This window comes from Lutra lutra, chromosome X (assembly GCF_902655055.1).
Source record: "Lutra lutra chromosome X, mLutLut1.2, whole genome shotgun sequence".
Classification (NCBI taxonomy): domain Eukaryota; kingdom Metazoa; phylum Chordata; class Mammalia; order Carnivora; family Mustelidae; genus Lutra; species Lutra lutra.
In genome coordinates this window covers 62,763,273-62,790,951 of record NC_062296.1, presented here as the reverse complement: position 1 = coordinate 62,790,951, position 27,679 = coordinate 62,763,273, and the positions used below count along the sequence as shown (strand labels likewise).

General features: G+C 38.8%; 1 protein-coding gene across 8 annotated transcripts in view; it reads right to left on the bottom strand.

Annotated features, from left to right (window-relative positions):
* Positions 1 to 27,679, bottom strand: part of CASK (calcium/calmodulin dependent serine protein kinase) — a 353,809-nt gene that overhangs the window by 217,977 nt on the left and 108,153 nt on the right. For all 8 annotated transcript variants that reach the window (XM_047715149.1, XM_047715152.1, XM_047715153.1 and 5 more), the window contains exon 3: positions 3,516 to 3,621. In XM_047715149.1, the coding sequence (XP_047571105.1) occupies positions 3,516 to 3,621 (106 nt within the window). The remainder of the gene's footprint in view (positions 1 to 3,515; positions 3,622 to 27,679) is intronic.

Genomic DNA, 27,679 nt, shown 5'->3' with positions numbered 1-27,679 from the left:
TTTAGAAAGAGATCTTTTAAAAATTCATGTTCAATCAGGGAAAACTGAACATCAACCAAATGTGACCTAATACTAAGGAATGATTGTTGATTTTGCTAGGTATGATTATACTATTATGATTGATATCTATATCTATACATCAAGTGCTTCTTTATAAATCCAAACAGGAATATTTATAGGTGACATGGTATCCCTTTAGAAATCACCAGGAAAAAAAAAGAAAAGACAACAGTAAATGCTACACAGAACAAAAAAGGCAAAATATTGATAACTGTTGAATTCGGTGACAGGTGCACTGAGGTTCACACTATTCTCTTTTTATCGAAATTTTCCAAGACAAAAAGTTCAGAAAATTAATTTATAGAGCCACGTTCTTGTGACTTGGGTTAACACTGAGATGAGATGACCAGTAGATATGCAACTTTAATGAAGTCTTATCTCCACACATAGGCACCGAGGAGTTATTTCAATCATGACTGAATCATACGAAAAATCAGCTCTATAAAATCTCAGAATTTAACAGAAAGACTAAAACTAACTTGCTAAATCCCCTGGAAACAATACTTTCCAGCTGTAGCATACTTCACTATTTTACAAAATGAATTTCCATTTAGTTCTGATAATCCTTATTAAGATTTTAAAGGTTAAAAAAAAAAAAACCCTGAGGCTCAGAGAAGCTAAATGGCGTGGCTGGAGTCACAAAATCCGTAAAAGTGATGGAGCTGGGACAGTAACCCAAGTTTTATAACACCAAAGATTATCTTCTCTCTACTGTACTATTGCTTTGACCCCATTGAAACAAATAGCAAACATGATGAAATTTAGGTGAATCTTAAAATTTTGCTTTCTGTGCTCATTACTTTAGAGAATATGACAAAACTGGTTTTTTTTTTCATTTTCTCAGTGAATAAAAATACGGATAAAAACAGATTCCTTGAATAAAGAATAAATTAAATCAGAGAAAGTTACTGAAAAAGAATGATAACATCTTAAAATTGGAAGGGACGCTAGCGGCCCTCCCGAGCCCAAAATCAAACCCTTATCTTTAGCCTCCTTGCTGGGTCCAGCTTGAGCTCAAGGTATTTTTAGTGAGGAACTGCGTACTCTGCGAGACAGCCTGCTTCATTCACTGACTTAGTCTGATTGCTACAGGGGCCTTCCTTGCTTAGGGGTGGAACTGACCTCCTGCTAACTGATTCCAGTTACAGCCCCTGACCCTACACTTAACAAACATATAATCCTCTTACATATGACACCTTTTTAAATAACTGAAGACTTCCATTATGTTCTACCATGGCCTTTGTTCTGAGGACTCTCTCCGCAGAAAAAGAAAACCAGTGGATACTTGAGTAACTAAAGCTTCCCAGTCTTTTCAACAACTCTTCCATGGTCTTCAAACTGGGATTTGGGAATCTCTCGGAGTACCCAAGGCCCTTCCATGAGATATGAGAATTAGGATCTTTTTAAGGCAACCAATGCCCATTTCTTCACTTGCCATAATTTAATCTATCTGAAAACAAGTCTACGGTCTGCTGAGTTTTCCTTTTACATCACCACTCATACGAGCCCATCTCAAAAGACGAACTGCTCACCCATCCTGAAAAGTCTGCCTAGCTTCAGAGACAACTAGGGAATGCAAAGCTCCCGAGGGAGAGACTCTTGAGAGCAAAACATTGCTTCAGAAAGAACGAGAACAGCCACCTTATTTCATCCAGACAATATATGCATGGCAAAACCTTATCTATTTTAGAATTAAAAATCAATCATAAGATGACTGGCACAGGGATATCTATTAACACTTTAATTTTATTTGGAAAATGAAGGCAGATTTTTTTCTGACAGAGAGTGAGTCTGATTTGGCTGACTGGCTTGACAATGATGACTAGCTCTGCCATTTAGGTCACACAGCAGACATTTTCCATAAGCTGGATGAGATAAAGGTGCTGATCTACCATTTTGAAGAAAGTATATTTAAAAGAATACACAAAACACTAAAAATGATAGCCCCACAATAGAAGTTTTTATGTATCAACTCCAAAAGTATGTGAGGAGGTACATGGTTTTCAAAATTCTTTTAGCAGGTATGTCAACAAAAATTTTGAAGACTGTGGCTCTAAGGCAAAATTTGTAGGCTCTTTCCCACTCTTGTTATCTCCTTCAGGCAGCATGCCAGTGTCCTGCTTACTATGAACACTCTAGGGAGAAGAGGTAGTATACAATAACAGTGTGAGTGTGGGCTTCATTCTAAATACTATCTGTTCTTAATTAATGTAGCCCAAGGTTCCATTCAGGGCTTTTTTAAAAAAAGCTGTTGCAACAACTACCTTTCAAAACATTTCTCTTTTTCAAAGCAGTTGCAACTAAGCTTATTGTGATCTTGCACTTATATAAGTGAATGAGTGAGTTTGTATTAATTGGTCTTAAATTTCCTTTTTTTTTTTGTTTCAGCTCCTTTGCTATAAAAAAATTTTTTTTGATCTAGAAATTCAGTGTGTGAGCCAGCCCTCCATGATAAGGAGTGGGGGCCGTGGAGGGGGCAGCTTCTGACATGGCTCCCAAGGATCTCCAGTATCTCTTGGTGCTCACACCCTCATGTAATACTCTGGCCTTACGTGTGGGCTGGATCTGGGGACTTACTTCTAATTAACAGAATATGGTAGAAGTGATGGTGTGTGATTTCTGAGATTAGGTTACTAAACTGACTTCCAAATGGAGAGGCCCGGTGACAAGGAACCCGGGGAAGCCTAGGCCAATGGCTCCTGAAGAACTGAGGCTCTTGTCTAATAGGCCACTGCCAACAAGCATGTGAGTGAGCCGAGAAGGAAATCCATCCCCAGTGGAGTCTTAAAATGACTCCAGTCCTGGCCAACGCCTCGATTACCACCTTATGAGAAGTCCTAATCAAAGTTACCGATTAAAATTCTGGAAAGAACAGGATACCATCCCATAAAGCTTTATACAGTCTCTTTGGACACAGCTGTCCAATTAGCTACAAAACTACCCAGTTATACTATTCTTAGCTCACATTTCTCCATCTTACTGACAAAAATTCTATGACAAACATGTCAAGTGGTTTATTAAAATCAAATACACTGTTATCTACAGAATCTCCTTAATATGCCAATGTGGTAATTATATCAAAATAGGAAGTGAAGTCTGTTGTTACTTGCTTTTCGTTGCCAGAGAGGTTTCCAACATGGAGACCTCTACTACCATCCCACTTCTCTTCAATAAGACTATGGTCAGAATTGTATATTTTGGGGCCTGCTATTCATCTGAATTCTTTCTACAGCCTCGTCTCTGAAGTATACTAAAAATGAAGGTTAACTAAATATGCCCAACTTTTGCTTCCTCAGCCATTGTGAACCTTAAGATGAGATAATCCTTTTATTCTGGTTACTTTTTTTTAAAACAGATGAGCTCACAACTATTGTTAAATTTAAAAAGTGTTAGCATTATCCCAAACTAGCACTGCTAAAACTTTAACCCTTAAGAAAATAAAAATGTACACTCACAATTCAAAAACCATGTAAAGCATTCCATCTGAGCTATATGTCTCCAATAACTCGACAATATGGGGGTGCTTCAGCATATGACAGATACTGGCTTCCCGCTTTAGATCTGCAAAACAAATACAGCACATACTTTGTTAGGTAAGAACAAAAGACAATCAGAGTGAATGATGAATGAATGGATGTGATCTATGGTAACATGAAGACTTCTCTAACTAAAGAGATGAAATCCCCCATTTAAACTAAGCTTTTTTTACCCTTTAAAGTCTTTGATGATACAACTTTTTCATATTTTTGGCAGTTGATATCTATCTATCTATCTATCTCTCTATTACAGAGTCAGGTCTTATTTTTATTTATTTAAGTAATTAAGCTCTATGCCCAGCATGGAGCTTGAACTCATGGCTCCGAGATCGAGACTTGCATGCCTCAGCAACTCAGCCAGCCAGGCGCCCCAGCTCTTATTAATAAGAAATGTAAATAGCAAGAATACTTTCCCCAAACCCTTATAATCAAGCCTCAAAATTTATAACATTCTTGATCTGGTAATAAATAACTCAATCTGCTGTTTTGAATTGTACCTCTTTTTCTTAGTTTTCCCTAAAGTGGATAAGAACATGTTGTCTATTCTTTAGCTTAAAATCTAGCATTTACAGGGGCACCTGGGTGGCTCAGTGGGTTAAAGCCTCTGCCTTCAGCTCAGGTCATGATCTCAGGGTCCTGAGATCAAGCTCCGCCCCAGGCTCTCTGCTCAGTGGGGAGCCTGCTTCTTCTTCTCTCTCTCTCTGCCTGCCTCTCTGCCTACTTGTGATCTCTGTCAAATAAATAAATAAATAAAATCTTTTAAAAAAAATCTAGCATTTACAGATACACAGCAGGGAAGTTACATGGAATAAAGGGCAAAATGATTTAAACAGTAAAGGCACTGCTTCCACCCAGCATCAAAGTCAGAAATTTATTTTACATCATCTATAAAACATATTTAACAATTCAGGACACTAGTTATGGTGTTATCTTGAAGAACAAATTCAGACAATGTAGGTAAGACTACTGTGTAAGTTACAGAACACTTATTTGAGAAAATAAAACTGTCCATACCATTGTCATCATTGTACAAACACATTTTGGGCATAGATATCCCTTGCCATGTCCACACGGAACAAGAGAACTAAAGCCTTCCTGTGTCAATAGCACTGGAGTTTTACCTGTTTGCAGGTGAATAAAATCCAATGTGACATTTTTATATTTGGAAGTAAAAGGCAAACAGGTAAAGAAGAACCAAGCATGAGGATGTACTACAGAAGCAAAAGAGACAATGTTATTTCCTCTCTGATTTATTAATTCAACTTGGCTTTGTTAATAAGAGCAATTGTTGTAGATCGAACTACAGAAGACTTGTGTAAGAGTAGGATGAGGAAGTCAGTAAATTAGAGAAAAGAGAACCCACTGGAAAAGGAAGAATTAATAATACAATATTAAGAAAGTCAAGGGAATAGAGGGAATCAAGGCATGAGTAATTGGAGAAGGTTAAGAAAAGGCTGTTTAAGAGTCAGCCAAAGACCATTAGCAGTCTGGGCAAGATCAAGTTCTGTGGAGAGGTCAGGTCTGAAGTCCGTATGCAGGAGACAATTATGTAATAACAGATTAAAATTTATCATGTTTCTCACTGGGCTAAGTACTTAATAGAGTCATTACCCTTGCTGAGCCAACAACCCTAAGAGGTAGATACTTTACAGCTGAGGAAGCCAAGGCTTAGAAATGTGTTCAAGATCACACAGCTACCACAATGGCTGGGTCTGAGCCCTGGCCTGTCCAACTCCAAAGTCAGCAGTCCTTCGATGATGCCATGCCAGGTTTAGACATGATCAAATCAGAAGAATCTGGCTGTAGGAAAGGAATGGCAGAGTTAAAGAAGGTTTGACTTTTCTGTTTTTGCTGCTGCTTAAAAACAAAACACTGTGTAAGTGGCAGTGATGAAAAGCCCACGGGATCTATAGTCGGAAACCTGGGGCCGGGTCTGCCACTTGCCAGATGACTATTACCCTCTACCAGTGCCTTCCTCACCTCAGATGAAATAGGGCAGGCTGGAGGGGATGCAGGGCCTGCAGAGTCTACTCAATCGCCTTCAGGGGGCAGCGCTAGGATTCCCACGAAAGAATGGCTGTGGGGGGCACCTGGGTGGTTCTTTCGGCTCAGATCATGAACTCAGGGTCCTGAGATGGAGCCCTGTATCAAGCTCTGTGCTCAGTGGGGAGCCTGCTTGAGATTTTCTCTCTCCTTCTCCCTCTGCCCTTCCCCCCACTTGCTTGTGCGCTCTCTCTTCAAAATAAATAAATAAATCCGTGTTCATGGGAAAGGAAGAGGCCAGAGGCACATGAAAGATGGTCTCCATCTCCAAAAGTGCTTGGGAAGGTCCTGCAGGAGAGGAGAGGTGTGAATCAGGTGTGGGTTTTGTGCAGAAAAGTCGTAACTGTGAGGAAGGCTTTTGACAAGTGTTGCTGGAAAGCCAGGCTGAAGCCAGGAGACATAAATCAGATACCTGCGCCGTTTTTTTTTTTTTTTCTCTCTCTCTCCTTCTTCAAGAATGTTCTGCCTCCAGATTTTATGAAAAGGAGTTTTATTTTGCCCTTTTCATGTAACTACAGCCTATTGCAACTTTCATACCCACTTTGCCAGTGCCACGTCTGTTGTACCAAAGGACGGCAAGTAGAAGCGGCTGTCCTAAAGACCCCTGCCATCTGACCTGCACAGTTCTGCTTGATATACAGCTGACCGTGCTCCTGGCCTAGTCTCTCATCACCTACCCACCCTCGAAACGAAGGCACAATTGCTGTGGACCCTCCCTTCAAAGACTAAAGCCACTGAAACATCACTGGATCCGGCATTTCAGGGTCTAAAGAGCAAAGCACTGAAGAGCACAAAACTAACAACATAAAAAGATATTTGAAATTATAAGGGCAATGATGCAAAAGATGGTTTACATCTAGAATAATTATGGTACCATTTTCCATAATTCAGATGTCGATTAAATGGGTATACTAAGTAGCCCAAATGGAAAATCATGGTTTGAAAAATACAAATGCATTATATAAGCATTCAAACTGTCGATTCCAGGAGTATCACATTCAGAATGCTTGGTTTTAGATGTGAATGTGAATTAAAGATATATTAAGTGCTATTAATTCCTTGCTGATATAGCAAACTAAAAATAGCATTTTCCTACAAACCAACTCATGAGGCAGAGTAGCAAGGAATTCAAAAGCAGGGGATAATGATTTGAGGTTGTGATGAACTGCTCTGAGATATTTGCACGGAACATGCCTGTGAGTGCCCTGACCGAGTCACCATGGCTGCTTTCCAGTGCTACTCTGTCCATAATGACTGGTAATTCTCTCCACAGTTCCTTGTATCTTTTCAGTTCGTATTTTTTGCAATTTGTTCAACTGCAATTTGTAATCTTTGACATTTAAAAGATTTAAAAAATAATTTCTATGTTTAGTGCCCTGATACTTAACTATGTGCCTATAATAATCCATTTATTTCCCTTTAAAGGGGGCACTAATAATATGGAAAGTAATATTTGGTTTTCGGACCGTAACTGGAGAAACACACTTAAATCAATCCGCTTACTATGTATGAGTACTACCACCACCACTACGTTTCCTAAGAACTCTGGGCATCCAAGAGTAAAGCAACTATGCCCCACGGGCTTGACCTCTCCAGTCTGTTCCTCAAACAAGGGAGAGTTAAGGAAACGGTTTCAGGTGGTCTCTTTTAAAAAGAAGTTTCCAGGGTGCGGGGCTGGCTCTGTGAGTGCAGCATGTGACTGACTCTTGATCTCAGAGTCGTGGGTTTGAGCCCCATGTTAGGTGTAGACATTACTTAAAAATAACATCTTAAAAAAGTAAATAAAAAGAAGTTTCCTGGAAAGTATTGTTCATTCTACTACTAGTTGTTCTTATGCTAGGAGAATTCTTCACACTGTCTTTTAAAAGTCGGATGCCACTTACAGAGTAACAAAATTCTGCAACAAGTTAATGTGACCATGGATCAAAACTAATTTGGGTATTTACAAATAGGATTGAAGAAACAATTTCTGACATTCTTAGTATTAGAGTAGCAATCTTGACCTCAATATCTGAACTTGAAAGGATATAAATTTAAGAGTTAGCTTGCGGAGAGCTGTTCTTCAGATCAGCACTGTCCCGGAAGTAAAATGTGAGCCACATACATAATTTTAAATTTTCAGTAGTCACATTAAAAAGTAAAAATAGGTGAAATTTATTTTAATAACATATTTTATGCAATCTAATATATCCAAAGTGATATTTAACATATGATCATATTAAAAGTTATAAATATGTTTCTTTTCTATAGGAAGTCTTTGAGATCTGGTCGTGTTTCAGATTTATAGCCCATCTAAATTTGGACCAGCTGTATTTCAAAGGTTCATAGCCACACATAGCTAGTGGCTACCAAACTGGAACAGTGTAGCTCTAGCTAAACCACCTTTAATTCTTATCCTCTCTCCATAGTGAGTTCTCCTGCATTTCCTACACAGATATTTGTAAAGGCATCCAGTCATTCAATAAAGATTCTAAACTCAGAAGATGTGTTTTTTAAAAAATTTCCATAGAAGGAAACTCTACTTATAACAATCCAAATCCATCAGTTAACAACTTAAATCTGGAATTTTTTCCACTATTTTTAATCTAAGTCCTTCATTTGGCGGTTTTAAATTATTTTATCTTGTTTAATCTACCAAACACAAAAACAGTGGTCAACATTTACTGTACTTTTCCTGCCCTTTGTACACTTCCAGATTTATTGAATGACCTTACACTATTCAATACAACATTTGAGAGTTTAACTGCCCCTGTGTAAATCCTTGTTTAATAACTATAATAACCCTGTGAGATAAATATACCAATTCCCATTTTACCAAGGAGGAAAGTGAAGCCCTGGGCTCAGTGAGATGAAGAAGTTGTTGAAATCACACGAATAGTAAGTAAAGGAAGAAGGACTAATAATGGAAGTCTAGGGCTTTTTTTCACACCACAATGGCTCCTGGGGCTGTACAGTTTTCACATGTGCCCTTGAGATCCAATCACACAACAGTGCTAATGTGGTAACACTAACTTGGGTGACAAGCCTTCAAGATTGTTACGGAAAGAATTTATGTCAGCTTGCATGGTCACCAACGACGATTAGAAACTAGACACTGTTCTTTTCCTGACAAATGCATAAATATTGTCATTTATTTCCAATTTCCAACTTGTATTAGAAACTTGACAGTTAGCAAAATTTACTAAGAGCTGACCCCAGGCTCCAAATGCACATAAAGAATATTCTAATCTAGTTACAGAAATAATTAGGACAAGAATTAATGCTTCAGTTGAATCAATATTAATAACAAAATAAGTAAATGAAAGTCATTATTGACTCAACATTTTTTCCTTGGTGTTCTAAAATTAATGACCATATGATATTTCAAAAGGGGAATCTGAGCAGAATCTTGGAAAGATATAGAAACAAAGCCAAATTCTGTTGCTGAGTTCCACCTTCATATAATAACCGACTTGAAAACTAAAGATCCCAGCTGCCTTTGGCAAGAATACAGGTCAGGTTGGCTTTAATGAGGCTATCTTCCTATAAATCAGGGAAGTTGACCTTCTGTACAAGTAGATGACTAGAGGCCCAGACAAGCCCACACCAATCTGGGTTAACTGCAAACTCATTATTTCTTTGATCTTTTATATATTTTACTACCACCCTATACTTTTTATTATCTTTTTTTAACAAAGAGAAATCCAGGCAGCTTCTAATGTCTTTGAATTCTTGCCCACTTTTTTTTGATACTATGGTTTAAAAATCTCATCTCTCAGGTGAATAAAGGAAGCAGTATACCATTAACTGAGAATATTTGATTAACAATTTTTCTTAGATAGGCGAAAGTATTATAAATCAATGTTAACTGCATTAAGCATTTACAAATCAGTGAGGTTTTCGTAATATATTTCCCAAATAATTTTTCAGTTCTGATAAATACATTAAAACAGCCTGCCCAGTTGAATACCAAATTTAAACTGAATTCAACACTGCATTTATGAACTAAGAGCTGTAAAGTAGAAATACGCCAATTATTCTGAGAACGACTTGTCTTCCCTCTCACTCTTCATGAGGATGAGTTTGGCAAATAATTATCTAAAGTACCGTTTATCTTCTAGGGACTTACATTTTATGAACTCCAGGTCATTCCTAATCAATACTAAAGTACTATAAATCACTGAACTTACTAATTAGATATTAATAAAATTAGAGGTGACCAATTCAATGATCTTTATTAATACTTATCTTCTGAGATGTTAAAATCCTGAAAGAAGAGCATTTGCTTAAAAAGCCATTGGTGGATAAGAGCCAACATTAGGTTAAAGAGAAACCAAATTATTTGTCTCTTAGAAGATATAACTGAATCTTCTACTCAAGGAGTTACTCAACCATGGATTGGGTGAAAATCTGTTTTGCAATCAACTAGTAAGATGCTCATTATGCGGATAAAAGGAAAAGGCAGAGGTTACTGAAATCCAAACCAAACAAAGTTCCAGTATTAGAGCTTTTCTCAAGCAAATAAATGACCATTCTTAAGATATTTTGTACCTGACAAAGAAAAAAACACAATATTTTAAACATTATAGAAGGTACAATTTCTCTGTTGCTTTTCCTTTTGGGAAATGTAAACCAAAAAGCTCTGCAAAAAGGTGGAAAGATGGGGCATTTTACTATTATAAAAACCAGATACCTATTTCAAAATGGTACTCCTAATTTTATAGAAGAAAATTAGAGAAATACCAGTTTATGCCTCACTTACTTTTCAACATTAGAGCCTTAAAAAACATACTCTTTAGGAGCATGAAGGAACTTTGTGGAACGAGAGAGTGTATATATTTGTTAAAAGCCACTGGACTGAAGACTTAAATGGGTTCATTTTATGGTGCATAAATTTTTATTCAGTCAAGTTTACAAAGAAACTTCCTGCAATAAGACAGGAATTCAACTTATGTCTCTCAGTCAAAAAATGTTACCCACATATCTGTATTTTATACTCTTAATTATCTTACCTATCATTACCTTCTATTTTTATTTACTTACTGATAGCTGAGGAGTTCAACAAGCATATGGGCCAGGATAGGCTTCCTTACTATCTATCCACTTCCTCCCATCCCTCCTTCCTCCAGGATAGGGCCAGCCCAGGAAACACTGCCAGCAAGACCAAACGTTTCCCCAGAAAGCAATTTGTAGTCTGTGCTAATACATAAATAAAAGAATTACTGAGGCCAAGATTCTGTGTGGCATAGTGCATTTGTTATCAGTTTTATTCTTTTAAATATAAGTTTCCCCATCCAGCAGAATCCTTTTATCAATACATCTCATAAAAATAGTAAAACACCAAATTTATAGTAAAAAATAAGTATGGGTATATGTACTCATTGTGAAAAGGATCAATAAAAACAATAAGCTAACTGTTTTGATAAATAACTTGCAATCAGGGATTATGGAGAGCTCTGTGGACACGCGGCCTCAACCACCAAATTATTTCTTTATTTTATTTTGTTGGGCCCCCTGCCAAAATTCGGATTTATAGGACTAGCTTCAAATGGTAATAGGTGTATGTAATTTAAGAAGCTTGCCTTATAGTCTTAATTAAAAAAAAAACTAATCAAGAAGCTTTAAAGAGTAGTAGAAATTTAGTTTCAAAGTAGAAAGTGGCAGCAGGGAGAGGACACTTCTTGTACACAGTGAAATTTCGGACTAAGGGAAACATAGGGAGTTCTGAAAAGGCCATATTTCTCCTTTTTTTTTTTTTAAAGTAAAACTTTAAGTAAATTAATACACTGCTTTACCCTTAGAACAATGTGTCTTCATTTAATCTTTTCTACAAAACCAGGAGGTAGCAAACTTAAGTAGCTGAAAATGCGGCAGCTATCTAGATCAGAAATTCTTAACTAATTTGGGATCAGAGACCATTTTATAAATCTATTAATGTGACAGATACTCTGACCCAAAGGTTGTCCATAAGATTTAAGAAAAGCACAAAAGCCTAAGAGACTGGCCAAGATACTGATGTCCAAGGATCAAGATCATGACAGATAATCATGTAACCCAGCTTCTGGAGGCCACAAGAGCACTGGAGAAGGTGGAAAGCCACAGAAGCTAGTGCCTCCTTACCATGGGCACTATTGAAGACAGTGGGATAATAATGGGCATGATTTGAGGATAACCATGATTTGAGGATAACCATTACCAGATTTTAAAAAATAAGCAATATTCCCCATATCATTTTAGCCTCTGTTCCAATCCTAGCACTACACTCTGCGGAATGCATGAAGCCACCATAGAGTGTATTTTTCCTTGTTTTTGAAAGTTTACAGAAAGTTCCTTTGGATTCCATGTGGTCCAATTTCCTGTTTCCCATCTGACAGCAAAACAATATAAATTCTTTATTTATTAGAGTATGTTTACACACACAAAATAAATGTATTTTATATATTTATGCTAAACATTTTCTCCATTTGTTGTAGGCTGAGTGCCAGGATATGTATTTCCTTACTCTTGAAAGGATGTATGTTTATAATCAACCTGCCTTCTTTGGAGTTTTTCGTAACAGCTCTTTTGTCATTTTATCAAACTTGGACTGGGTAAAACCTAAGTTCTGTTAGAAATTCAGATGGAAGCACAGGCTTCTAGCATCTGATTCACACACAGTTGAGTGTTACCCTGGCAAGGGAGGATGTTCAGAGCGAGTAAGAACAAGTAGAAGGAAGTCAGGCAGGGCCTTAAACCCTCCTCTTCACTTAAGAATCCATTTGGCATTCAGTAGTAACAAGAGACCTAATTCAGGTCTCAATATTATGGGACACAAAAACAATCAAGATCTTCTGTAGGTCATTCTACATAAAAGTTTATTTCACAAAAGTGACTTTTCCAGAAGGGTACCAACTCATCCTGGTTTGTCTGGGATTTTCCAGTTGTAGCACTGAAGATTCTGTATCCTGAGAACCTACCCTCAATCCCAGGCAAACCGAAATTGTTGGTCACCCTATTTCCACAGAGCTGGCACTTATCTTTCCAAATGCTAACACTCTTCTACAGGAAGGCAGTTATGATATAAGAGAGCAACAGATTTGTAGTCAAAAGGCCTAACTCTTTTTTTTTTAAGAGAGAGAGAAAGAAAGAGAGTGCATGCTCACACCAGCAGGGGAAGGTGCAGAGGGAAAGAGAATCTTTTTTTTTTTTTTAAGATTTTATTTATTTGAGGAGGGAGAGAGCGCGCACGTGTGCGCAACAAGCTTGGGGAAGGCAGAGGCAGAAGGAGAAGCAGACCCTCGTGGAGCAGGGAGCCAGACGTGGGGCTTGATCCCAGGACCCTGGGATCACGACCTTAGCCCAAGGCAAACACTTAACAACTGAGCCACCCAGGCCCCCTGAAGAGATAGAATCTTAAGCAGGCTTCACACCTATGGTAGAGCCCAATGCGGGGCTCGATCTCATGACTCTGAGATCAAGACCCAAGCTGAAATCAAGAGTTGGTCTTGATTGACTGACAAATCACCCAGGCACCCCCAAAAGTTCTATCTTTAAATCTTATCTTTATAGCCTAATCACTTAATAGCTCCATAACCCTGAACATCAGTTTCTTCACCTATAAAATCAAAAGAGTAAGAGCACAGCTCTCATACAGAGTTGAAGATAACCCTGGTATGGGGGTTAAGTACGGGGACGTATTTGCCATAGTGGGACACAGAGCATGTGCACAGTTAAGTTCTGTGTCCTTTCCCTTTCACCATCTTTGGTGGAAATAATTCTTTCCTACCTTTACCGAATGTCGATCAAACCAAGTCTGAGGACAAGAAGTTGGCAGTGTGAACATGCAATTACTAAGCCACACCACTATGCAGTTCTAAACTTACTTTTACTTTGCAGTTTTTCATCTACAATTTTTTGGGGAAAATTGTGTAATACAGCTTATACAGAACTGAATCTGAACCTGACCACAGGATTATTTGGGAAAATAAGTAAAAATACAGGTACTCAAAGTATCTAAAGGTAACACTGTTTAAAAAAAAAAGTGAAGGAGAATCCACAGAGCCAGATAGATGAGTGTGGCCTACTGACTACCAGCATCATTATTCTTCCAGATAGCTCTTGGACTCACCCTCAACGTCAACTACTACCTCTCATCCACTTCCGACACGTAGCTGCCAAAACCTGTCCACTCTATTTCTGCAACACCTGTCAAAATGATCTGCCCCTTCCTGCACTTATCCTAGTTTCAGCCCTCATGGATTCTTGTCTGGGTCTTTTAATGGGTTTCTTTGCCTCTAGTTCCTTCTTCTCATTCTACTCATTAAATTGTCACCATGGTTTCACTCTAAAACAGGTATTATCACATCACTCCAAAACCCTTCATTGCTCTGCAGTGCATATACCAAGACATTATCATCTCTCAGTTTGGCTTTGGAAGCCTTCCAAAAATGATTTTAAGGCCAACAACTTAACTGGGTCCACAGAGCTATTTAGCAACATAATTGAAAATGGAACCAAGTTCTCTTGCTTCTTAGTCAAGTAAGTTAGGTTTGCTTCTTTCTTTCTTTCTTTTTCTTTTTTTTTTTTTGGATGTCCCATATATTACATTCCTTTCCAGCTTCATCCATCATCCTCCCCAACATCCCCATCCTGAACTACCTGCAATGTCTACAACCCTCCCCTCCTGGCCCATGCTCTCTATGCTCTTGAAAATGCTGCTTCCTGTTCGACACTCCATGTGCTTCCTTCTCTGCTTGTAACTCGGGAGTTACACTCACACTTTGCCTCAGTGTTCTCCCTGACAATCTCCCCAGTTGACACAGGCATACCTTGCTGTGATCTAAGAACATTCTTCCCCACCCCCAGACAGACCTCAGTATCTCATCATTTGCCCAACTGTACTATATTGCTGGTGATTTCCATTCCTGCCAACCCTGCTGGAAGGCAGCACCAAGCACACAGAACTCCACTTGACCAATGTCTATTTCATCTTCTGGCTCACATCAGAATCAGAGAGAGTTAGAAATGGGAAGGACAGTAAGAGAACCAGTATCACGTGTTCTTTTCTATCCTCACATTTTACTCATAAGAAAAATGAGATCCTAGAAAATCAAGTGACATGTCCAGTTACACAGCTAGTTCACTGCCTAACTGGAAGATGAACTCAGCCTCTGACTCCCAACAAGCAATCCTTCTGCTGTCCCATACCTTATTGGAAGACAACTCTAAAAATGTCCCAAATTTGAGGCAATCTACTCCAGGTAGTACCACCACATTGACTGAAGTGTTTTCAGAATATGACCAAAAAAGAAAGTGACATCTATGTGTAGCTAACTGGGTGCTAATATTATTCTGCATATTGTATTACCATGACTTAAAATGGAAAACTTCAAGGTACTCTATTAAATGCACTAGCTTTACACAAATGTAACATACGCCTAACATTTCTAGGTCACTGCACAGAGTATGTACCAGAACTTCATTAGTTAAATGATCATAACTCCAAAAGAAGTTGAGTGGAAGATCTAGTTTTTTCCTCTAGTGGGAAAAAGAGCAACTAGAGGACACTAAAGATCATATTAAAGTTATTTAGACAAATAGTATCATCAATATCTCTGGCTATAGACAGAAATATTGTTAGTCTTGATAATACAAAGATGAGATGATTACTTGCCCTTCACATGCCCAACACAAACATCTGATGAGTATTTTGAGTCAAGCTTGATTTGAGATCTGTCAATTCATTCAACCCTCCCAACAACCAGAAGAGGCAGATGATATCCATTTTACACATGAAGCGGTGGAAGCAAAAGCAGTTAAGAAACTCACCCCTACAACTCAACTGTAGAACAAGGATTTGAACCCAGACTTTCTGGCCCCAGTACCTATGCACTTCCCACTTCACTATACTGCTTCTTAGCTCTACAACTACTCAATTCCAAAGATAAACCCTGACAGGTAAGCTATTTCTCAAAAGTGAAATATAAGGTCTCAATTAAAATAAAATGCAATCAGAGCAAATTTCAGTAGTAAGATCATAATACTTTTCCAAAAAATCTGAGTTTAGTCCTTTCAATTCAAGTCATCTGATTATATTTTTGAAAAATTACTTTGCCATTATGTGCAGAATCATTACAAATATAATGATTGGGCAGGGCTGCTGGATGGCTGCGTAAGTTCAGGGAAACCTTCCCAAGAGAGAAAGAGAGAGAGAGAGAGAGAAAAGAGAGAGAGATTTGACTGATTGATTGATTTAGCTGGTCAAATTAACCACCAAAGTCTCCAGAGACTGATCAAAGGGCTTACAATAAATTGAGAAACACTTACTCAGTAAAATCCATAGAAATGAAGAACAATGGGAAGCTGTGAAATCCAGGATAAGGACTGCACCTGTGCCTCCACAGCTCTGCCTTGGGTTGGAACTGTTCTAAGGGGCCCAGCATCTTAGGGGCAGATCAGCTCCTTGAGGTGGATGAGCTATTTGGGTCAGATTTTGCAACTGGTGAACACTGGGAGATCCCATTTTGTACAGTTCCATGCTGTGGAAGGCGTATGTTGAGTGGGTGGTAGAAGCCAGATGGCAGCCCCCATTCCCCAACACCCACCTCCAGCTCAGAACAGATTATCCAGGTGCGGGAGCTGGTAAAGAGTGCAGTCCCACCGCTCTGTGCTGCAAGAGAGCTACAGAGTTGGGCTTGGCAGCTAAGTGGTAGCTCCCATCTCCTTCAACTTCCTCAGCGGAAGACCTTGTCTGAGTACACTTAGCACCTGGTGAACACTGGCAGATGTCATCCTCCCTGACCTGGGGTATGAAGGATCCATACTGAATGCTAGTAGCAGCCAGGAGGGGGGACCAGTTCATGCCCTTCCTCCTCCAACACACAAAGACCTGCTCTATAGGGAGGATCTGGGTGGAGCAACTAGTGAGGAGTGAATTCCCCATTTGCCCTGCTCTTGCTCCACAGTACACAGATTCTGGTTAGAGGAGAATAGAGCAAGCTCAATAGACTAACAAACCCTGCCCCTGACGAGGGGCCAGACTTGAACTGCGTCAGACTATGGAGCAATTTACACCACAAGGCATGGTCAAAAACAGAATCTGCTAGCAATTAGTATCAGGTGATACCAATAGAGGTAGATCATTTTAACGGGAAATCAGGGGACGAGATAGTCAAAGAGACCTCAGGTAAAGCCACAGTCATTCTTGACTGTCAGTAAGGTTGTGGTCATGCCCAAGTCTGGTGGAGAGAGACCCTGGAGGTTACAGTGAACTAACCCAGCAGATTACTAAATAAGCAAACAAGAACACGCCCTAAGGTATGGGAGAGGGGCCAATATCCAGAGCTGCTGTGACACAAATTTAGGACATTCAAAAAACAGGGAAGTGTGACACTAACACAGGTTTTTAGAAGTATAGAAAATAAAAACTGCCTTTGAGGGGGTCAAGATGTTGGACTTAGGGGTTAAGACTTCAAAGCAGCTATTATAAATGTATTCATAGAACTAAAGGAAATTCATGCTTAAAGAATTAAAGGAAGGTATGAGACAACATCTCAAATAGAGAGTATCGGTAAGAGATATTATAGAAAAGAGCAAATATTTATTCTGGGATTAAAAGTACAATAACCAAGATGAAAAATTCACTAGAAAGGCTCAGAAATAGAATTGAACTAGCAGAAGGATCACCAAACTTGAAGATCGGTTGACAGAGATTATGCAATCTGAAGAATGCAGAGGAAAAAAGAAAGCATGAACAGAGCCTCAGAGAAATGTGGGACACCAATTAACACACTGACATATGCATAATGGGAGTACCATAAGGATAAAAGAAAAAAAAAGAGCTGAAAAAAATACACTGATATAAATGAATGGGTAGTGGGGTGTGTGTGTGGGGAGACAGACAAACCTCCCACATAGAAGATATTCAAATACTAATCAGGTTATCTGATTTTATTCTTTAAGACTTCATGAAATCTTTCCTTTTTTTTTTTTGGTCCATCCCAACTGCCACCTGGGAGTTAGTTGAGGTCATCGTTTATCTTATTTAGACAATGGCAAAAGCCCTCAAATCTCATCCTCATAACTATGGTCAGAGAGCTCTAAAATGAAAAGTCAATCATATCTGACTATATTTTCCCCACACTCAAACTCCATTCCCCTTAGATGTGGCTTATTGGTCCATTTGGAGCTTTTCACAATCACTACAGTACTTATTTTAAAAACGGACTCCTGGCCCACACCCCAGATCTACTAGATGGGACTGAGAAAGGGGCCCAAAGATCAACCAGTGGTTTTAATAACCACCACCCTCACCCTCTCTCCCACAATTTTTCTGCATAATGAAGAATGAGATCCCCAGTGAAGTGGCCCCTGCTTAGGTCTTCATCCTTAGCTCCTGTTGCTCCCAGAAAGTTCCAAATTGTGATCATTGTAAGACCAGAGAGGACTATATTGTAGGAGAGGTTAACCAGAGATTCATACAATAAATATATAATGTATATGATTTAGGGAATCATAAATCAAATGTGTGAATAAGTAAACCAATAATTCTACTTAAATATGGTAGTCTAAATGCTAGACCCACAAAGATTAAGAGAATGAGAAGAGGAGCAGCACACTAGGTAGGGAAACAAAATCTTGGATGGTAGAAGTTAATGGGCAAAGTTAGCGGATCAGAGAAAGCTGAAATCCAAATGTGGGAGCCATAAGATGAGACTCCCAATCTCTGACTATGGGGATTGCAAACAACTGATAATCCCAAGTGTAGCACTAGGAATCCATCACTGTGATCCCACCAACACCATGCCTTTCACAGGCTATTCTCAGCCAATGACTAAAAGCAGCAGTCTCATTTCTATGATACAGGACTCTGATGGCCGACACTGGCTTGAGGTCTCCCAACAGGCCTCACCAAAACTTTCTTGGAACTGCACCTTAGTCTAAGATTTTTCTTACCCTGTCTCCTCCCAAAAAAGTCAGACCTGTGCAACCTGTGATGGCTCTCCCAGCCTCCTCTGGCTCCTTCCCCTTTCGTTTTCACTCAGAAGTAGTTTCCTAATAAATTTCTTGCACATCTAATCCTTTCTAGTATTTGTTTTTTGACCTGAACTGACATGTCATCTGCAACAAGGCAAGCCAGTAAACAGCAAGCTGATATGCCTATCAAAGTGTTCCCAAGAAACTTTTAGGAAAAGGAAATGCAGGAAAAATTTTAAGAAAAGGAAACATCTTTGAAGGCAAGGCTGTATGTTGGAGCAGACAAAAGGATTGGATGAACATTTGCTTAGGCAGCCTGACCCTAGATATCCTTGACCAAGAAAATTATGCCTCCCTCCCAAACTCTCCGGAGATTTTGGATACCACACTCATAGTTCTGGTCAAAATCAAGCACCATACTTCAACAGGAGGATTAACTGTAAAGTTTACGTGTTAAATAAAACATGTTAAAATAAAAACCCTCAGTCTCCTTCCTCAAGGCAGCTTAGAACCATTGCCATCAGGCTTAGACCTATGTACAGCCATCACCCCCCCACCCTCCAAATAATACACCCCTATCCCAAAGTAGATGACTGAAAGATTGTTCACTGTGAAACCGACCTGCTTAAGAACAAAAGACCTACAGATACTAATATCCATGGAGGCTTTGAAAAATGGTCCAGTCCTTGTTGGATCACCTATATTAAGTTACCCATGTACACAGAGTTTCTAGGCAATTCAATACTCTCATCATAAAAATGAAAGAGCAGCCAAGGATCACCAGACATTTGGGGAAAGCTTCTAAAAAGAAAGAGATTTTAAAAAAATAGAAAAAAAATTATTTCTGAGAACACCATTTCCTATAGAAACAAGGCAGAGAAAATTTAAAAAAAATACAGTATTTGGGGGCGCCTGGGTGGCTCAGTGGGTTAAGCCTCTGCCTTCAGCTCAGGTCATGATCCCAGGGTCCTGGGATTGAGCCCCGCATCAGGCTCTCTGCTCAGCAGGGAGCCTGCCCCCCCACCTCTGCTTGCCTCTCTGCCTACTTGTGATCTCTGTCTGTCAAATAAATAAATAAAATCTTAAAAAAATACAGTATTTTGAGATAGAGAAGAATGAAACCTATGAAAAACAGGAAACTATATAATACTAATAATTTAAACACAGACATTTAGGAAGGGACTTGAAAATTTTTAAAAATGAGACTTAAAACAGAAGATTCAAATAAAAGGGTTAGAAGATTAAATTGAGGAAGTATTTCAAAGTAGAACAGAAAGACCAAAAAACAAAAGGAAATAGGGGAAAAGGTTAGAGATAAAAATCAATCCTGTGAACTCTGATATTATTTAAATAACATGCAACTGCAGAAAGGGAGAACAGAGAAAGTAGGGGGAAGAAATTTATCTAAGAAATAAAAAAAGAAACTTCTCTGAACTTAAGAACAATGCATTTAAAAAAGATTTAAAAAGATTTCTAAGAACCTAGCATAATAACTTTTAAAAATGTCTACACTAAAGCACAGCACCATGAAATTTTAGGGTATTGGGGTAAGAGAATATCATTAAGGTTTACAGAGAAAGGTAAAAAGGGCTAGGCACTGTTCTAAGTGCTGTCTTGTGTTACTCAATCTTCTCAATAGCTCTAGAGGTAGGAAAGATTATTACACTCAATTTTTAGATAAGGAAACGGGTACAGAGAGAGGTTACGTGACTTGCCCAAGCCACACAGCTGATGTGAACCCAAGTCATTGGGTTTTAGAGTATAAGCTTTTTTTTTATTTTTTAAATTTCTTTTCAGCGTAACAGTATTCATTGTTTTTGCACCACACCCAGTGCTCCAACCAGGTGGTAGAGTATAAGCTTTTATTTCTTTTTTAAAGTAGGCTCCTGGGGCACCTGGGTGGCTCAGTGGGTTAAGCCTCTGCCTTCGGCTCAGGTCATGATCTCAGGGTCTTGGGATCAAGCCCCACATCGGGCTCTCTGCTCAGCAGGTAGCCTGTTTCCCCTTCTCTCTCTGCCTGCCTCTATGCCTACTTGTGATCTCTCTCTCTCTCTCTGTCAAATAAATAAATAAAATCTTTTTTTAAAAAAAAGTAGGCTCCCAGCCCACCAAGTAGCCCAATGTGGGGCTTGATCTCAAGGCCCTGAGATCAAGGCCTGAGCTGAGATCAAGAGTAGGACTCTTAACCGACTAAACCACCCAGGCTCCCCTCAGAATATAAGCTTTTATACACATTTTGAGGGAAAGTGACTTCTAATCTAGAATTCTATACCCAGTGAAATTATCAAATTGCTTGAGTACAATAAAGACATTTTCAGATACCTCAAAAAATGTACCTTTCTCTGGAACTTACTAGAGAGCATACCTTGCCAAAATAAAGATGAAAACTGAAAAATACAGGAAATCTAGGAAACAAGAAATCTAGCACAAATGAAAGGCAAAGAGAATTCCCATGATGACAGTCCAGTAGGCCAAGACTGCAACCAATTTTGAATGAAACAGATAGATAGATGAAGGGCAAGAAGCACCTTTTTGTTGCCAAGACAAAAAATGAGATAAATTATTCAATGAGGTTGAACATATTGAGAATATATATAGCTCAGTGGGACAGTCTGAGGGTGAATTAGCTATAATACAAAGTAAAACAAAGCAAAGAAGTAAGTCAATTATTTATTCGTGGTATAGCAATAAATTACATAAGAAATATAATCACATTACACTGATGACTCAGATATGAATAATGTTATAAAAATGGGAAAAGGAAAGTGAAGAGGGATGGGGATAGCAACACAGGAGAGCTACATCTTTTGCAGCAGTACATCAATAACTGATAATATCTAAAACTATAAAATCAAGAAGTAGTAATATAAGCATATGTGCATAGCTACAAAAGAAACAAAAAAAATGATTACAGTGGTTATCTCAGATAACAGACTGGAGGGTTTGGAGTGAATTAGAACAGAAATTGCATTTTGCCATTATTAGAAGTAATATGACTTAACTTTTAAAACCTATGTGCTTATATTACTTAGATAAAAGTATAAAAGTTTAAAGAACCAGAATAGAACTTTATATTTAATTCATCCAACACCATATATTAATGATTAGTGAAGAAAAGGGAGACATCAGTAAAGTCAAGGTGACTGAGGTTTTGAATGTTTACAAATTTAAAAACTAAATAAAAATGTAACTATAAGGAAATAATAAGTGCTCCTTGTTATAAGAGCCACTAGAAAAAATACACAAATATGTTAAAGATAGGGATATACTTATCTATATTTAGAATTTTCATTTATAAAGTTGGTGGTGTACTTTTTCCTTTTTATTATACCCTAACCCATTCCTTGGGCTCCAACATGTATTCCAATCTACAGGGCATAAATTATCCATATATTAAGAAAAAAGTATAACAATGATTTTCAAGTGATTTAGGAAAAAATATTCAATTGGTCATATTCTCTCACCAATTCTCTATGACATACAAAGCTTCAGAATTTTTGGAGCTGGGAGTGAAGATTTTCTTACACAGGCATCAACCCACCATTTGCTGAATATTTATACATATGTATAGAGAAACACACATTTAAAATACAACAGAACAAAAAAACTTGAGATATAGAAGACAGAAAAAAGAGCAGAGCTGTGAACCAGTGTCCTTAGAAAGTCCAGCTTTCCAACTAAAACTGCTAAGGTGACACCAGCAATTTGTGACACGTTTGCTTTGTAAGTAGCTCAACACTGGTCATGGCTCTCCTCTTTTCTGGGAACTGTTATTTTATATTTATATTTATAAAGTTCCTTGTAAGGGATAACAAAGCAGATGAGATATGCTAGGGCTGCCAAAGCGTGTCACCATCAAGAAAAATAAGGAATTTCAAGCTATTTATTGTTTCAACTTCATTCATTAGGCAATTTAGTGTTTGTTCTCATCTGTAATATTAACAAAAAAAGCCCTTCTGTTACAGTAACAAATTCAAAAGGCATCATCTAAACCATGGTAAGATTCATTCAGGTATTGGATACTATCAACTAAATCCGAGGCTTTGTCCTATAGACTGATGGCTCTCCCGCTTTAACATAAGCACTCATTTTATATTTTAACATAAGCACTCAACAAATGATTTTTAAAAGTCATTTGATGCACTGGTAATAAGTACTAAAACCCACAATTAAAATTGCTTTTTTTCTTGGTTAATTACAATCTTCAAGCAGACCACAAGAAATAACTTCCTTTTAAAATTCTGTTTTGCCGATTTGTCTTTCTTTTTTTAAAAAATATGGCACTGGTCTCATTAATGTTGTTAGTTGCAGTGCCTGCTGAGAGAAAATGCTGACTTTGTGAGCATGGAATCAATTTTCTGAATTAAAAAAGGCTTTTGTGGGGCTACTTCTTGCATAGTATTTATTTTCTTAAAAGCCTTCACTGTAGGAAATGCTTTAATTACTGTGGTAGGTGCCAGATTATGAAATCTAGACTTATGTAATGAAATTACATGAACTTTCTTGAAACATGTTCCTTCACTAGTTACAGCCATTTAATCTTGCTGCAACCTCCAATGCATGAGGAAGCATACGAAGTCCTTCCTCAGAAGACTAGACAGATACATTTCCTAGCTTTGTATTTGTGGATTTGGCGACAAAGGTTATTCTCCAGTGAAGCAATGCACAGTGACTGAAAAGATCAGGAAACACACACGGTATGTGGGGAAAGGGGAGAGGGAAGGAAGAGATGGTGTCATATGCAGAGTAGAGGAGTGACAAGGTGAGCAAGTCTGGGACAAAAGAGGTGGGAGAAGCCAAATACTATGGATAGGCTTCTGAGGAAAGATACTAAATTCAAAGATGCAAAGTCAAACAGAGGATCTTGAAATAGAGTCGAGACAGTGCCCCTAGGCAGCCAACATAGAGATTGGAAGGGCCCTGCCTAGCACAGATATGGCCACTACTGTGACAAAGCACCATAGGTGAGCTGCTTTCAAAAGTCTGGGCGGGGGGGGGGGGGGGGGGGGGGGGGGAGGCGGGCGGAAGGGGCCAGGTGGCTCAGTCTGTTAAGCGTTTGCCTTTGGCTCAGGTCATGATCCCAGGTCCTGGATCAAACCCTGCATCTGGCTCCTTGCTTAGCGGGGGAAACTGTTTCTCCCTCTCCTGCTCCCCCTGCTCGTGCTTGCTTGCGCTTCCCCACCTCCCCCTTTCTTAAAAAAAAAATCTGGGCTGATACTCCCACATGGCCATCACATAAGTCTTTAAGGGAAATAAGTCCAGCACCTTATGAGGTGGGGCTGTTGAAGCAATAAGGAATATCGCAGAAGAGTGAATATTGGTAAGAGTGCAGAGAGGTGAGGTACAGGACAGGAACATGGTACAAAGAAAATGGTTAGGGTAATATAGAGGAGAAAGGGTTTTTTAAAAAAATTATAATAATATAATTAAATTATAATTGATTAAAATATAATTAAATTATAATAATCCAGAGTATCTGGTACATTCTGACTTCATAGGAACTGAAATTAACAGGACTATTTAAAATTAAAGCATTTCTAAATGTCACATGACCTTCTTCTCTGACACACACCTGATGATCAGACATCTAAATGCTATCAATGTTGGGATGCTTTTGCTAGGGTGCTTATAAATAGTACTAAAATCACATTCAGTGAAATAGTAATAGATGACAAAAGCCCTCTACTTGTGTTTTCTAGAAAAATAGATGGTTAAAAAAATAAAAGTATTATTGGATTAGCTACTGTACATCAGGGAGAGGTAGATGTTTTAAAAAGTAGTTTCGGGGTGCCTGGGTGGCTCAGTGGGTTAAAGCCTCTGCCTTCGGCTCAGGTCATGATCTCAGGGTCCTGGGATCGAGTCCCGCATTGGGCTCTCTGCTCAGCGGGGAGCCTGCTTCCCTCTCTCTCTGCCTGCCTCTCCGTCTACTTGTGATCTCTCTCTGTCAAATAAATAAATAAAATCTTTAAAAAAAAAGTAGTTTAAAATTCCATAAATTTCATAAATTCTTAAGGGTGAAAACTGCATATTGCACATCTTCATTTTCTCCAAAATGCCATGCATCCACGTGATGGAAAACATATAAAGTAGATGATATTTACCAAAAAGATTTTAAAGATTTTTACTTATTTATTTGACAGACAGAGATCACAAGAGGCAGAGAGGCAGAAAGAGAGAGGGGAAGTAGGCTCCCTGCTGAGCAGAGAGCCCGATGCAGAGCCCGATGCAGGGCTCTATCCCAGAACACTGGGATTATGACCTGAGCTGAAGGCAGAGGCTTTAACCCACTGAGCCACCCAGGTGCCTCCAAATAAGATTTTGAAGATTATAAACCTAATGAAAGATAAGGAAACAAGGACAATTTTGTTATGAAGTAAACTCTAGAATGTATATTAATTAGTGGGGGGAAAAAAACCCCAAAACCTAAAGACCCAGAAGGGGCGCCTAGGTGGTGCAGTCAGTTAAGTGTCTGAGTTTTGACTTCTGCTCAGGTCATGACCTTGGGGTTGTGAGATGGAGCCCCGTGGTGGACTCTACACTCAGTGGGGAGTGTGCTCCAGATTCTCTCTCCCTCTCCCTCGGGCCCTCCCCACGTCCCTGCTCAGGCGCATGCGCTCTTTCTCATTTAAAAAAAAAAAAAAAAAGAACAGTGTGTAGAATATGCCACCTCTTACGTAAGAAAGAGCAAAGTATGTTTGTGTGTTTACTTATGATTTTTAAGAAAAGACAACAAAGAATAAACCAGCTAATGCAAATGGTTACTTACAGAGGAGGAAGATAATAGGGATGGAGGATACACTTAAAATTAGTCTTTGCGACCATGTAAATGTTTTACTTAATTATAAAACAAAATTAAACCAAAATAAGAAAAACAGTACCTAGAAATAAAAGTCAAAATGTAATAATCTATTAATATAGAAAGTTGGTGGGAAAACTCCAAAGAGAACTGTTTTCAGTAAATATTTTATTTTAAAAACTTTTAATTTTAAAATAATTTCAGACTTAGCAAATCACTGAATGTTTTGCTTTTATATACTTGGCCACCACTTTCCAGTCATGTAATTCTGCTTTCTGGTATTTAATCATTCTTAAAAAACTGCCTTAACATAGAGTTACAGTAAAAATCATAGCCAATGACAAGGTTTCTAACTACCTAACCTTGCCTTAGATTTCTACTCGCATGTTGATAAATGGAAAACCAGCCCTTAAGTGTTAAACAATGTCTGACTTGACTTTTGAAGTAAAAGGAGGTAAAAATTTGACTCAAGACTGCTGTACAAAACCTAGAAATGGGGCCCAAAAGTATTGCATCCCAGACTCCCAGTACACTGAAGCTGATTCCATAACAGTCACAGCTACCCATATACTTTTTTTAGATTTTTTATTTTTTCAGCATAACAGTATTCATTATTTTTGCACCACACCCAGTGCTCCATGCAATCCGTGCCCTCTCCAATACCCACCACCTGGATCCCCCAACCTCCCCCCCCCACCTTCAAAACCCTCAGATTGTTTTTCAGAGTCCATAGTCTCTCATGGTTCACCTCCCCTTCCAATTTCCCTCAACTCCCTTCTCCTCTCCATCTCCCCTCGTCCTCCATGCTATTTGTTATGCTCCACAAATAAGTGAAATCATATGATAATTGACTTTCTCTGCTTGACTTATTTCACTCAGCATAATCTCTTCCAGTCCTGTCCATGTTGCTACAAAAGTTGGGTATTCATCCTTTCTGATGGAGGCATGACCCTGCCATTGCACTACTGGGTGTTTACCCCAAAGATACAGATGTAGTGAAAAAAAGGGCCATCTGTACCCCAATGTTTATAGCAGCAATGGCCACGGTTGCCAAACTGTGGAAAGAACCAAGATGCCCTTCAACGGACGAATGGATAAGGAAGATGTGGTCCATATACTTTTTTTTTTTAGGATTTTATTTATTTATTTGAGGGAGACAGCGTGAGAGAGCAAGAGCATAAGCAGGGGGGGCAGGCAGCGGGAGACGGAGAAGGAGACTCCCCACTGAGCAGGGAGCCCACTGTGGGGCTCAATCCCAGGACCCTGAGATCATGATCCAAGCCAAAGGCAGACACTTAACCGACTGAGGCACCCAGGCGGCCCATCCATATACTTCTTTTAAAGGCAGCATGGCCATGGTGTTGATAAACAGGGCTTTGGGAGTTTGACAGAACTGAGATGCAATCTGGGCTCTGCTCTTTACTTAACTGGTAAGTGAGCTTAAACACATCACTTAACTACTTTTAAGTTTTAATTCCTTCATCTCTAAAATGAGCATAATATAATACCTAAACAATAAGATTGTAATGAGAGCTGAGACACATTTTAGTAAGGTGCTTTGCATCACTAAAATGCTAAAAAATTTTAGCTATTGTTGGCATATTACTGTACTATTAATTTGTGCACTGTAAAATTCTATCCTTCTATTTCAACTTCACAAACTTCTATTTTTTTTTTAAAGATTTTATTTATTTGTCAGAGAGAGAGAGGAGAGCGAGCGAGCACAGGCAGACAGAATGGCAGGCAGAGGCAGAGGGAGAAGCAGGCTCCCCGCCAAGCAAGGAGCCCGATGTGGGACTCGATCCCCGGACGCTGGGATCATGACCTGAGCCGAAGGCAGCTGCTTAACCAACTGAGCCACCCAGGCGTCCCCACAAACTTCTATTTTTAATCACATCAGAAATGCAGAGCATTAATGGAAACAAGCTAAGTTCTACCATTGTATTTGACAAAATTTTACCCAATAGTAAAGTCATTAGAATTAAGATTCTTTAAAATCACATTAAATGCCATGATAATGACTTCTGCTTCTAATCACGAAAGTTTAATTGGAACAGAACTTTTTTCTCCCACTAAACTAAAAGTCTGAATATTTTCAGTCATTGGGACAACAGGCAGTAAAGGATTATGATTCCTATGGGAGGGAAAATGAATGGGGTGAATGCTTAATGACAGGCCTGGCTTCTTTCTGGAAGCATTTCCCAATTCCCAGTACAAGGAGGGGAAACAAAGCAGAGCATGGCAGTGTCACTGAGTTGAGGACATAGAGATCACAGTTCAGGAAGAACTGTGAGGAAGATGGAATGTTCAG